Source organism: Argopecten irradians, chromosome 11 (assembly GCF_041381155.1).
Source record: "Argopecten irradians isolate NY chromosome 11, Ai_NY, whole genome shotgun sequence".
In the NCBI taxonomy this organism is placed as follows: Eukaryota; Metazoa; Mollusca; class Bivalvia; order Pectinida; family Pectinidae; genus Argopecten; species Argopecten irradians.
Genome location: NC_091144.1, coordinates 12,393,255 through 12,408,376, shown reverse-complemented (window position 1 = coordinate 12,408,376; position 15,122 = coordinate 12,393,255). Strand labels below are relative to the sequence as shown.

Below are 15,122 nucleotides of genomic sequence, written 5' to 3'. Positions count from 1 at the left end.
TACTACATGGTTCAATATATAAATCTATATAATGGGAAACATCTTATTGTATATGTAAGCATCGGATGGAAATCTGACAATTATAATAATCTCATTAGGATTAAATCAAATTTTAAAGCGGACAACTATCGATGAACCTATCCATATTAGACAAGCTATACCACACATAAGAACAGATATGACGTGTATGGTTGGTCATTTTTTGAAACGTGTTCTGCTAAAAATCACAATGACCGTGCGGAGTGTGAAAGTGATTGACATAGTTATGTAGGTCACGACATCTTTACCTGTTTAATATAGCGTGTACTTGTCATCCCTCACTATCACCGACCTGTTGTGTTTGTCAAAGTTACCAGTCCTATTCTGTATTGGTATAACGATAGTGACGTGGAAGACATTCCTTTACATATTTAGTCCTCATTGTATTACACTTTATCCTGAATCAAGCACTGGCCTTGTCGGATTATTCGTGCCACGTATTTATTGACATCTTTCAGCTTAAATACATATTTTGAATGAATTGTTGCGAATCAAATAATTCTAACACCAAGTTTCTACATGGTTTAATATAAAAATCTATGTAATGAAAATTATATATGTGTGCATGGTCATTGTCTTGAAGTAAAAGCTGGGGTTTTTTTTGGTTCAGGTCAAAACGAAAAGACATGTTTCACCACTTGTGTTATTATTACCATTTGCCAAAACACAGCGAATAATTTTAATCACGGACATTTTAATTTGTCCACATATACTTATAGAAGTCTAAAAACACACATGCACTCAGAAACACATGTCGCATACATTGAAAAGACGTCCTTAAATGGTAAACGTCCTATTAAAAGCTAGGGTCATGTAAGGACGGCCTACCATGCATTGTGTGAAGTGTGAGGTGGGTGTTAAGGGAGAAAGAGTTTATTCGTGTTGTGTCTTCTTCACTTGTATAGTGGAACTCTTGACCTCTATATAGTGCTATATCACTGTAGCAAGCTACCGGAGACAGCATGGCCAAAAACATAATCCACCCGGTCATATTATACTGACAACGGGCTTATGCTGAGCGCGAAATTACTACTTTTATAGACTTTGGTGTGTCTTGGCCAGGGACAAAAACCCAAAGCCTACCTCACAAGAGCGAAAGCTCAACAGAAGGCCAAAAGTGAGGCGGTGTCGAGGGAGACGTTAGGAAGAATAAGATATTTGTATCTGTATTGCAGGTAGGGCGTAAGAATTGTAATTGCTGTCGCTATTGCATGATCGTAAGAGGCGACTAAATTTAGGATCTTATCTTTTCTCTTCTTCCTAATTGACTTTATCTTTCCTAATGCCTCCCTTGGCACCACCTCACTTTTGGCCTTGAGTTGAGCGCTTGCCCTTGTGAGGAAGGCTCTGGGTTCTGTCCCCTGGCCGAGACACACCAAACTCTATAAAAGTGGTAGTTTCTGCTCCTGTTTAGCGCTCAGCATACAGGGAGTGGGACGACTGGCTCGCCCGTTGTCAGTATAATGTGACCGGGTGGGGTGTGTTGCTTGGTGTCTTCGGCGGCATGCTTCAGTGATATAGCACTATAAAGGGGGCAACAGTTCCACTATACACGAAGACACAACATGAATATATCGCAGTCTCCCAAAACACGCACCTCGCATGGCATACACGCAACACACCGCATACATGGGAGGCCGTCCTTACATGACCATAGCTGTTAATTGGACGTTAATTAATCAAACAAACAAACAAACAAATCCTTGTTCTGACTTTATTGAATAGGCTTTGCTAAATTATTATTTGGTATTGTTTTGAAATAATCAGAAATATAAAAGAACGCAAAAAATAAATACATGTTTATTTTATATCACCAGCAAGAACAATTCAATGTTATAATAAATAATAATCATTTCTTTTGATGTCATAAAGTTGTATGTGCCGCAATTTTTATACAAGTCAAGAAGAGCGTTTGATGCTATAACCACCAAAAGGTACCACCATTTTGAGAATATTACAATGCCTATGTCGCAAAGTTTATTTTTTACAGACAAATAAGAGTTAAAAATTAAATTATTAACGCATCAAGTGAAGTTAATGAATATATACGGTCAGACTTTGAAGCCTAGTTGTGTTCTTCTTTTTCATTTAACATTCTGAAAGTGTTATTTGTAATTGTAAAACGACTTCTGTTGATTCTAAAGATAAAAACAACAACTGCATGAATTTAATATTTTTAAAAGGATAATCCTTATAATTCAATTTACTGATGTCCTCTTCAATATTCAAAATTTATTTTGGGACTCTTTTGTCTATGAAATCACTACGCCATCATCTCAGCCAATCAGAAACGGCGACGCCATTTTTTCCTTTATGTACTGATAAAGCAAATATTTAAGCCAATGAAAATTCTCGTAACAAGCAAAATTTAATTCTAACTAAATGTTTATAAGGCATTGAAGCTCAGTTGTGTTCTTCTATTTCATTTAACATTATCAAATTGTTATTAGTAACTGTCAAACGACTTCTGTAGATATGATTTCACCTAAACATAATCAGACATAAAAATAAGAACTTTAACATTGCATAAATTTAGTATTATAACTAAATGTTTATAAGACATTGTTAATAATTCTGTCCATTTTAATGCTTTGAAGTCTTTAATTAATGAAACATTGTTTTTTAATACATTGCTAAAGATATTTTCAAGTTATGAAACATATACATTTAATGACAGTGCTATACAGAAAGACTAAGATATGACATCATGTGAGCCGAGACACAAATACACTGTACTAGTATTTATACTGAAAAAAGCTGAACGAGAGTGTTCTTCATATGTATCCAAGATCGAATATACGGGTTTTTCGGTCTCTACAGAATGCTTTCATCCTGACGAAGATGGTTAATTGCATAAACAAAAAATAATTTCGTTTAAAGTTATGACTAGTACACAAATGTGAGATATACATAATTATCATCTTCACCTTCGTGGTGCATTCGAAATTATTAATATTTAATCACATACTAATTAAAATATCCAGAAGATATTCTTTTATGTAGGAGCGTTAAATCTATCACCAAAGCTTCCTCCCTGCGTCTTCATTATTTCCTCGACGGCGGTGCCATTATAAAACGAACCTAAAAACAATCAAGAAAAAATGAAACATTAACAAACAGGGTAAAATAGAGTTCCTGTAAAATTTGAAAAAGTAAATCGATAAAAGATTAGTTTGTTTCTTTGTTTGGTTAATATGCGTCTTATTAATAGCCAATGCCATTTAAATACGGCCTCCCATGTATGCGTGTATTTAGTGCAAGATGAGTTTTTTGAGACTGCGGTATGGTCGTGTTGTGTCTTCTTGTATAGTGCTATTTCACTTAAGCATGCCACCGAAGACACCAAGAAACAAACACCACCCGGTCACATTTTACTGACAACGGGCGAACCAATCGTCTTACTCCCTTTATGCTGTGTGCTAAACGGGAGCATAAACTATCACTTTTATAGACTTTGGTGTGTCTCGGCTAGGGTACAGATCCAAGAGCCTTCCTCAAAGGGGTATGGGTACCTCAACATTTGGCCAAAAACGAGGCGGTGTCAAGGGAGACGTTAGGAAGAATAAAGTCAGTTTGGAAGATGAGAAAAGATAAAATCCTAAATTTAGTCGCCTTTTTACGATTATGCAATAGGGACAGCAGTTACAACTAAACATTTATAGCTTCGAAAAAGTATTGTAGTAATGTCATAATCAATATGAACGGAGGCACATTTTAGAGTTGTCTCCCTTCACGTGCCACTTCGCACAGCAAATTATAAATCAATTGGAAACAAGTTTGTATTTAAACTAGAACATTCGACAATAAAATGCATTAAGTAAGGTTTCCGGATGAATTAGTTTCAAACCGCTTTCAAAACATTGAATTACAAAGATATAATGTAAAATTAACAACTGAGAAGGACCATGCATATTACAAACGAGAATCATTTTAGAAATGAGAGAAAGCAATATGCTTTTCGTTTTTTGATCCAAATAGAATGCATTTTTTTTTGGAATTAAAAATACATTCCTGAGAATTTCTTTATTTTAATCAATAACTTACAAGTGTGACCAATTTTAATTAATATCTTACAATAGTGACAAATTTTAATTAATATTTTACAATATTGACCTATTTTATTCAATATCTTACAATAGTGACCAGTTTTCATCAGTATTTTACAATAGTGGCTAATCTTAATTAATATCTTACCAAATTGACCAATTTTTAAGTAATATCTTACAATAGTGACCAATTTTAATAGATATCTTACAATATTGACCAATTTTAATTGATATCTTCCAATAGTGACCAATTTTAATCAATATCTTATAATATGGACCAATTTTGATTGATATCTTACAATAGTGACCAATTTTAATCAATATGTTACAATGTTGACCAATTTTGATTGATATCTTACAATACTGACCAATTTCAATTAATGTCTTACAATAGTGACAAATTTTAATAAATATCTTACAATATCGACGAATTTGAATTAATATCTTACAATATTGACCAATTTCACTTAATATGTTACAAAAGTGACCAATTTTAATCAATATCTTACAATAGTGACCAATTTTAATTAACATTTTGCAATATTGACCAATTTTAATTTTATTGCCGTTGGTATTTGTAAGACGAATCACATGGTAGGTTGGGAGTATTGAATGTATTGCCGATAGTACTTGTAAGACAAATTACATGGAAGGTTGGGAGTAAGGAATATATTGCCGATGGTATTTGTAAGACGAATCACATGGCAGGTTTGGGATTATGGAATGTATTGCCGATGGTTTTTGTATGACGAATCACATGGTAGGTTGGGAGTATTGAATGTATTGCCGATAGTACTTGTAAGACAAACAAACATGGAAGGTTGGGAGTAAGGAATATATTGCCGATGGTATTTGTAAGACAAATCACATGGCAGGTTTGGGGTATGGAATGTATTGCCGTTGGTATTTGTAAGGCGAATCAAATGGCAGGTTGGGAGTATTGAATGTATTGCCGATGGTACTTGTACGACGAATCACATGGTAGGTTGGGAGTATGGAATAAATTGCGGATGGTACTTGTAAGAAGAATCACATGGTAGGTTTGGAGTATGGAATGTATTGTCGATGATACTTGTAAGACGAATCACACGGCAGGTTGGGGGTATAGAAGGTATTGCCTACGGTACTTGTAAGACGAATCACATGGCAGGTTTGGAGTATGGAATGTATTGCCGATGGTAAGACGAATCACATGGCAGGTTGGGAGTATGGAATGTATTGTCGATGATACTTGTAAGACGAATCACATGGCAGGTTGGGAGTATGGAATGTATTGCCGATAGTATTTGTAAGACGAATCACATGGCAGGTTGGAAATATGGAATGTATGGAATGTATTGCCGATGGTACTTGTAAGACGAATCACATGGCAGGTTGGGAGTATTGAATGTATTGCCTATGGTACTTGTAAGACGAATCACATGGCAGGTTTGGAGTATGGAATGTATTGCCGATGGTATTTGTAAGACGAATCAGGTGGCAGGTTGGGAGTATTGAATGTATTGCCGATGGTACTTGTAAGACAAAACACATGGAAGGTGGGAAGTATGGAATGTATTGCCGATGGTATTTGTAAGACGAATCACATGGCAGGTTGGGAGTATTGAATGTATTGCCGATGGTATTTGTAAGACAAAACACATGGAAGGTGGGAAGTATGGAATGTATTGCCGATGGTATGTGTAAGACGAATCACATGACAGGTTGGGAGTATTGAATGTATTGCCGATGGTACTTGTAAGACAAAACACATGGAAGGTGGGAAGTATGGAATGTATTACCGATGGTAAGACGAATCACATGGCAGGTTGGGAGTATGGAATGTATTGCCGATGGTACTTGTAAGACAAAACACATGGAAGGTGGGAGGTATGTAATGTATTGCCGATGGTATTTGTAAGACGAATCACATGGCAGGTTGGGAGTATTGAATGTATTGCCGATGGTACTTGTAAGACAAAACATATGGAAGGTGGGAAGTATGGAATGTATTACCGATGGTAAGACGAATCACATGGCAGGTTGGGAGTATGGAATGTATTGCCGATAGTTCTTGTAAGACGAATCACATGGCAGGTTGGGAGTATGGAATGTATTGCCGATGGTACTTGTAAGACAAATCACATGGAAGGTTGGGAGTATGGAATGTATTGCCGATGGAACTTGTAAGACGAATCACAAGGCAGGTTGGGAGTATTGAATGTATTGCCGATGGTACTTGTAAGACAAATCACATGGAAGGTTGGGAGTATGGGATGTATTGCCGATGGTATTTGTAAGACGAATCACATAGCAGGTTGGGAGTATGGAATATATTGCCGTTGGTATTTGTAAGACGAATCACATGGCAGGTTGGGAGTATGGAATGTTTTGCCGATGGTACTTGTAAGACGAATCACATGGTAGGTTGGGAGTATGGAATGTAATTCCGATGGTAAGACGAATCACATGGCAGATTTGGAGTTTGGAATGTTTTGCCGATGGTACTTGTAAGACGAATCACTTGGTAGGTTGGGAGTATAGAATGTAATTCCGATGGTAAGACGAATCACATGGCAGGTTGGGAGTATGGAATGTATTGCCGATGGTACTTGTAAGACAAATCGCATGGAAGGTTGGGAGTATGGAATGTATTGCCGTTTGTATTTGTAAGACGAATCACATGGCAGGTTGGGAGTATTGAATGTATTGCCGATGGTACTTGTAAGACAAAATACTTGGAAGGTGGGGAGTATGGAATGTATTGCCGATGGTATTTGTAAGACGAATCACATGGCAGGTTTGGAGTATGGAATGTATGGCCGTTGGTACTTGTAAGACGAATCACTTGGTAGGTTGGGAGTATAGAATGTAATTCCGATGGTAAGACGAATCACATGGCAGGTTGGGAGTATGGAATGTATTGCCGATAGTTCTTGTAAGACGAATCAAATGGCAGGTTGGAAGTATTGAATGTATTGCCGATGGTACTTGTAAGACGAATCACATGGTAGGTTGGGAGTATGGAATATATTGCGGATGGTACTTGTAAGGCGAATCACATGGCAGGTTGGGAGTACGGAATGTATTGCCGATGGTATTTGTAAGACGAATTACATGGCAGGTAGGGAGTATGGAATGTATTGCCGATGGTATTTGTAAGACGAATCACATGGCAGGTTGTGAGTATAGAATGTTTGTGTGTGTTTTGGGAAACATGCAATGGTATGTGAAATATCATGATGAACTTACATTCACGTATGTCAACCGAAAGGTAAGTTTTCGCCATTCCGAAAAATGTATCTTTGAATTTGACGTTTTGCAGAAGGTCCAATAGCCCCGAACAGTTTTGCCCATTATCAAGTATTCTTTTCTCCATGGCACATTCGCCTACATTCTCCAGATATCTGTAAGATAATATTTTCATGTAATGAAATAAAACCTTACAGAACCTCATGATTCCATTCTGTTAACAGATCAAGAAGCCTAGAGGGCCTGTATCGCTCCCCTTGTTTTTGTAATGCCAAGTAATATTCTGACTATATATATTCTGGCAATATACAGGATCCTTGTGATTGGTGTTCTGAAAAGGCTAAGGCCATTTATGTCAAATGATGTTATATGAACAAAGTTTACCAAAGTATAGTTTTTCCACAATTTATTGCTCTGTTGTTTGGAGTGAGACCAGTAACAAATCTTATATTCATAAATTGTGCAAACTGCAAAAAAGAGCAGCAATAGTTTTACTGAATGTTTGAGATATTTTAACACCATCCAAAGAATTTTTTTCTCAGTTGAAGTGGCTGCCAATAGAAAACTATTTTATTTTTAGGAAAGCTGTTATTGCTTATAAAATTTTACATGGGGATACTCCTAGTGTCTTCAGTAACACGTTTACCTATATTAGGGATGCTATTATGAGAAATACCAGATCTTCAATTTCAAATAAGTTTTATATTCCTAATGCTAAAACAAGTTATTTTAAGCGTTCATCTGTTTATACTTGTTCCAATTTACTAAATGGATTGAACAATGATATTAGAAATGCCCCCAGTGTTGCTGTTTTAAAACAAACATACTTAAAGGATGTATTTCACAATTTCAGTGTTATACTTTCTACCAATATTTTAGAAAGCAACCATATTTACATGTTGATATGAATGTATAGGTCTTTTAAATTAAGGTATTTTCTGTATTAAACTGTTGTCTGTGATAACTGTATATATTGATGCAGGGCCATATTGTAAATTAGACTTGTCTAAATATGAATCCCAAGTTAAATAAAAGATTTTATTATTATTATTAATAATAACTCTATCTCTATTAGCGATTTAAATATTTACCTCTATTTCCCCTTTTGGGCCCGCCCCTCCTGCCCCCGGGGGTCAGATCAAAATGTATACAAACTATTCCCCTTCCTCAAGGATGTTTTTTGGCCAAATTTGGTTACATTCCATGCAGAACTCTATGACTAGTAGCGATTTAAAGATTTACCCTATTGGGCGGGCCACTCCTGCCCCCGGGGGTCAGATCAAAAGTTATACAAAGACTGTTGCACTTCCCCCAAGAATGTTTTTGGCCGAATTTGGTTACATTCCATGCAGAACCCTATGACTAGTAGCGATTTAAAGGATTTACCAATATTTCCCCTATTGGGCCCCGCCCCTACTTCCCCGGGGGATCAGAGCCCATTTATACACACTCTGTTCCCCTACCTACAAGGTTGTTTCTGGCCAAATTTAACATTCCATGCAGAACGCAATGACTAGGACCGTTTTAACAGAAATGTTGACGGAAGGACGACGGACATCCTGCCATGACATTATAAGCTGACTTGCCCTTCAGGCCAGGTAAGCTAAAAACCATAGAAGTGACGTCAGTTAGAATTTCAGTAGTAGCTTTGGTCAATTTCTTTATTTTTTTAATAACAAAAGCAAAAAACCCGACAGGATATCAAAGTTTTACACTTCTGCCCAAAAATGCCCAAACTTATAATTTTTATACAGGAAGGTGTGCATTACGTCTGAGTTTGATCGACCATGGAAGTTTCATATTATTTGTTTGAACCACAATTTGGATTCTTATTATTTTTCTAATCATGTGCCTTCGATCCAAAATACGTTGTATCAAAACATGTTAAATAAGTTTGCACGGAAAAAGTCGTCTCCTGTTTTCGCAGTTGACGCGAATAATGTATAGCCGTATAGTGCAGGTTGGGGGCAAAGTTTGCGGATTTATACATGCGAGTTGTTACTCGACAGTTATATTTAATCCTTCTTGAACAAAATTAACTATGTAAGCCAGCTCTACAGAGTCTTTAATTTAGGAACAGTCGATGACTAGGGGTATCTATACTGGTCATTTCTCACTATATTACAGAAATAAGAAATAATATATCCCTTAGGTATTGTAAACCAACAAACATTAGCGTGTTTTTAGCTAAAACTGTAGCTTAAATAAATGTTTTTCTTTGTTTTAAGTATAACAATTAAATCGACGTTAAAACACGTTGGTTATCAGAAATTTGATGATATATGTCTACTTACGAACACTGTTTATCTTGTTGAGATTCACTAAAGTAGTCGTCGGCATCAAAACAGTTTTGTACGGCTTTCCTAGTTGCCGCTTGGCATCTATCCATGGGTGTTTGTTCCCTAGTGAAATCTTTTAAAACCAATAATAAACATTTTTATGACACAATTTAATTGTATGTAAAAATGGTTCTAACATTATCACCGTGTCCAACCGTACTTTGGAGATTGCGGTTGAAGTAACGCAGAGTTTGCGGTTATCACCGGAAGGTGATGGAAAATTGAGAGGGTAGGTCCACGAAATTGTCAAATAACGAAATTCTAGAGAATCTATCAAAAAACTGAGTCGCTCACGGATTGTAGCACACATTGAAGAATTCAAGGCATGTTTCGCATATTGTCGATGTTTTTTGTGGAGTTCAAACACTCCACGACAAAAATCGAAATCGGATTTTTTTGTAAACAAATCAAAATTTCATAATGTTTTAAGCCATATTATTTTATATAAACACTTTCCATTTGTGTGTTGATGTTCTAAAAACACCCCGACTGAATGACATTTGTTTTTGTCAAGAAATTTCCATGAAATACTGAATTGAATTTTTGAAGGATGAGGTTGCGGTTGCATAAAGTAAAAAAATGGGGGTTGCGGTTTTTGGTCATTCAATAGCTATAATGGGCGGATGATATTTGCCATTTTCCATGACCTCAGAGTGTTTCAGAGATGTTTGCGTTTAATGTTATTATCACTAAGACAATCAATTAAGTTTCCGTTCCGTATTGATCAGTTTTAATATTAGCAATGGTATGTATATGTAAGAATGGTATGTCAGCTTTAACTCTTCATTTGTTATTATAAAACTGTGTAGCAACAAACAGGAAAATTATATAAGATTATCATGAAGATCATGAATCATTTTTCACCCCACGAAACACACCCGTACCCGTTATAAAAATACATGATGTGTATTGTGTTACTCTGTAGTCTTCGTAATAAGAGTAGGCCCTAGTAGCCGCTACAGAGACGCCTACTGCTACAGGCGATTGATAACACAGTAAATAAATAAAAGTAAATAAAAAAAATAGAACTGAGGAGAGCAGCCTTGCTCGCTATATAAAGTGATTCGGATATTATGTATATGTCAATATGTCATTAATGTGTGATTTTGTTGTTGTTACTGTCTTGTTATTTGCCATCAAATTACTTGTGTAATTACAAAAGCGCAATACAATAAAATTAAAATTGAATTGAAGTAAAAAGAGACGCCAAAATGCCAATAATTTTACTAGTGTCTAAGAAGGAAAATTTTCCGTTTCTCAACCGATATCAATGAAACTTGGAACGCTATGACGACGAATGGAATGCTACATAACAGTGTATAAAACATCAAAATATGATGATTATTTTTCAAAATATTGCCGAAAACGGCTGTTCCGAGATAAATGGGACACACAGTAGTTGGCATCGAAAAAAGGAACCGATACTGAGAGTAATTTTGTTTCTTTCCAGGAATGGTTAAGCGAAAAAGTAGCCTGTGGTTGAACAAACCTAAAGTACGGCATCGCAAACCTGCGTCACAGGCATTCATTCAATCGACAGCTAAAACGTGTACGTTCCTATCCCCGTCGGTCAAATCGTGGAAACGAATTGTAACTCCTCTGAAAGGATCAACTCCAAAAAGGTCAAGGATACATTCTCCTTTAAAACGAATTACACCTGGCTCGTCATTTGAAAAAAGATCTCATGCTGACATTCCGGGTGATGTTGCCCTGTTCCGTTCCGTATTGAAGAAACTTGCAGAAAAGGGTCTACAACAAAACTTTTTGAAATTTCTAGAGGTGATTGATCAAGGCAAATTCCCATTGGACAACATATGCTTTCTACTTCTCTTGGAAACTGCACAGTTCTACGCTGGAAAATGTTCTTCACAAATGCGTTATTCAGATACTACGAAACGTTTTTGGAAACTTGGATATCGACTGTTTCATGCTAAATTTCTGTATTTTATGGGTGGTGCAAAACACTTAGGCCAAGTGACTGATGATATATCATCTGGGGACTTGAATCCAGTCGACGCAGATATTAACTTTGCGGTTCCTAGTGTAAACACTCTCGAGTCGTTTGATGTGAGTCACGTCGACATTCCGAAAACTACACAGCCGGGGGTCATCCTGCCAATTCTCAAATCATTGAAGCAGCTGGGAAGTCGCCAATACATGCTTTGTGCAGACGGGAAAAAGGTTACATCTGGAGTTGACACTAAAGGAGGGGATGTAGACATGTTTGGCCACGAGCAACATCCTACATTAAAAGAGAGACAAGAACTTCTAGAAAATCAGAAGGTACAGATAGGGAAGCTACCATGTGATGACGGAGACAGTACCGTTTTCAAATTACACGGAGTAGTAACAATTGCTGGATCGCGCATGAAGGATGCACGGGAACTTACATTCCGACAAACGTTTGGACTAGAGAAATTCAAGAAAATGGCTGGACCTGACTGGAGAACTTCGAAATACCAGAGGGTAATAAGTATGTTCCATGCGTCGTTGCATCAGCTGAACGAATTCCTCAACGAAACACTCGGACTCGTAAATGAACTATTGGAGATCGCCAGTCAGCTGAATGATACACGTGTCCTGTTCACAGCAGCAAGAGAAGTGGATCAATCTTTCCAGTCTAACATGTTAACCTTGTGGGATGATGACCAGGAGCACGAGTCTCTGGATCCGCGATTCCTGAAACAGAGAACAGAACCGTGGTTCTTACTTCGCAAGAAAGCCAGAGTAACAGGAAGCTCCCTACATGACGCTCTTGGACTTAGAAATTTGAAACTTCAAAAGCAGCATTTTGATGTTTATGTCAAGCAGAAGGAAACAAACACTGTGATTGAACCGGAACTTCAAAAGAAATTTGATCACGGAACACAGCACGAGATCGACGCTATTGCGACTCTTGTTGGGAAAATAATGCCTTCTTATTTTCCAAATTGTACTTACGTGGAGGAAGGATGCTATGTGATCTGCGGTATCTCCAGGGACGTATTAGGCGTTGTTTCACCTGACGGGAGTGTACGACAGAATGATCCTTCCAGTCCCGACGGTATCGGCAAAACTGTGGCGGCCATCGAAATCAAATGTCCGTTCCCATCAGGAACACAGCTTCCGGTACACTACACACTACCGAAATACTACGTGATGCAGTGCTTAGCAGAGATGAAGGTTCTTGAGGTAGATCTCCTGCTGTTCATCTCGTACTCTGAGACAAGTACAACATTCTTCAAAGTACGCTTTAGCGCAGAACTTTGGGATATGGCATGGGATGAAGTAGTGAGGCTTTATGATGTTGAAGACCCCCAAAAACAGACAAAGACGAATCCGATGATGAACGAGCTCCGGTCACGGATCACAGAATTCACCAAAACAAATGTTGAGTTCCTCTGCGAAGTACAGTCATGCACAATGATCAACTCAGGATTGTGTAGCTCTGAAGCGGGATCCCCCTTTCTACATTCATTGACAAATAACGACTCCAATATTTCCCCTGCTGTCCGTGATCTGGCCGAGGTGACAGCCAAAGCTTTGAATGTTGTCCAAACAGGATACAATCTGTTGCGGAAGAAGGCTTCCGAGATAATGGTGTGGGTGCTAACCGACAAAGATCGTAACTCGCGGAAAGAACTACCATGTACACTACCTATAGCTTATGGATTGAAAGACTATCGCCTCACAGCAACCGAGATGAGGAATGCGACAGAAGAAGTGCTGGATCAATGTGACCAGAATGGGTTGGATATTCTCACATTTTACACGGATGGACAGTGGATACAGCTGATGGCAAGGGACAAGGGTGGTCAGCCTCTCACGGTGTATCAACTACAAAAAGACACATGGAAGCGGGTCTTAAAGAATCCGAAACAAGCACTCGTCAAGAAGATTGAGGAGGTCCATCACATGTCTAATTCGGGTCAGCTCCTCGATGCGACAAGAATAGATTTTGATGGTGACAAAGCAACAGTAGAGCTGAAGGACGCGTCGCTATTCTCTATTTCGACTTGCAATGACCCGGAGGTGTGGAAGAAAAAAACAAAGAGGAAAAAGGGGAAAGAGGTCGAATCTACAGCAACCGAGGAAACTTCCAGAGTAGAGCTCCAGACAGCATGGTTGCCTGATCAAGTTGTGGACACCATCTTGAATTCTGACAATGAGCCAGAGATGTTACAGGCCTTAAGTGACGTTTCAAGGGAAGTCATGGCGCAGGACCCTACCCTACCACAAGAAGAACCGGAAGATATTTTCGAGGAACTGGGTTTTGATTCTTTAGAGTCATTGGCCTTAGAACGATGTTTACATCAGGACAACTTGACCGCCTCGTCTCCAAATAATGTTGAAAGGAATAGCCCTGTGGTCGAGGACATAAATATGGAAGCGGAGGACATAGTGGATTATGAAAATCTTGAAAACAACCCAAATCCGGATGACACTGAAGCAAGCACATCTACATCCACGACAGACAATATGAATCCGGAAAGCATGGATTGTGATGACAAGTTAATCGTAGAGCCATGCAACATTAGTGATATTTTGGACGCATTGAAAAACGACCCGAACACGTCAAAGAAATGGGAAAATGTTCATTGCAATCTAACGGAGAAAATCATACGGCAGATGCGACACAAGGATTTGAATGTCGTGTACGACAACGTCAAACAAAAACTTCCCTTAGAAATAAGGGTCTTCAAAACCAATTGGGTGAAGGATACAAAATGTGACTTTATACTCGGTGTTCTTGGCTTCGCGGAAATGCCAAACATCGAAAAATACATCCGTGTCAAAAGATGGAATCCGTCATCACTAAGAAAACTGTCAATTGACGCAATATCTGCGAAATCATACCCAAAAGCAGCGCTGTCAGCAGCTTACGCCAGACATGTTTTTCCAGATGACCTTAAAGAATGGCAAACTCGAATGCCATTTCCGTCTCCAATTGGTGTAAGTGGGTTGGACGAGACGATTCAGTTTTGGTTTTCTTATCCGGAGAAAAGAGAGAATGGAAAGTTACTATGTAAGGGAATAGACTGTTCACATAATTTAACGCACATGCGAGTGCGTACGTGTACAACAGGATTATGTGGAGTGTCACCTGAAGCTTGGAAAGAGTATGCGAAATCTAACGAGACTAAACTTAGTGTACCACACGTGGATGATCTTATAGACAAACAAAATGTACCCAATGCACGAACTAACTTTTGTGAGGAGGTCGAGGAATGGATGACTTCAAATGGATATGTTGAGGCTGCTGAACTGACACGAATTATCAGAAATTGGTATGATGCAAGTGATGAGCCAGGTATTCCAGCCGTGGACCGTGTTCGACATCTGTTGGCAATGCGAAAATATATGCTTACGGACGTGGACTTCGCAGCTTTCCCGCCACGTGGCCGCTACTTCAACGGAATCCCAGTTGTTACATTCGAGGGTATGCTCATGGATATCGACTCGAAAATTCAACTCTACCAAATATCGA

General features: G+C 38.2%; 1 protein-coding gene across 1 annotated transcript in view; it reads right to left on the bottom strand.

Annotated features, from left to right (window-relative positions):
- Positions 1–1,827: 1,827 nt before the first annotated feature.
- The window catches only part of LOC138335724 (uncharacterized), a 46,486-nt gene continuing 33,191 nt past the window's right edge, over positions 1,828–15,122 (bottom strand). The window contains exons 6-8 of the mRNA XM_069284884.1: positions 9,611–9,728; positions 7,317–7,471; positions 1,828–3,120 (exon numbers count right to left, since the gene is read on the bottom strand). Coding sequence (XP_069140985.1) covers positions 3,035–3,120; positions 7,317–7,471; positions 9,611–9,728 — 359 coding nt within the window. The 3' untranslated portion in view covers positions 1,828–3,034. The remainder of the gene's footprint in view (positions 3,121–7,316; positions 7,472–9,610; positions 9,729–15,122) is intronic.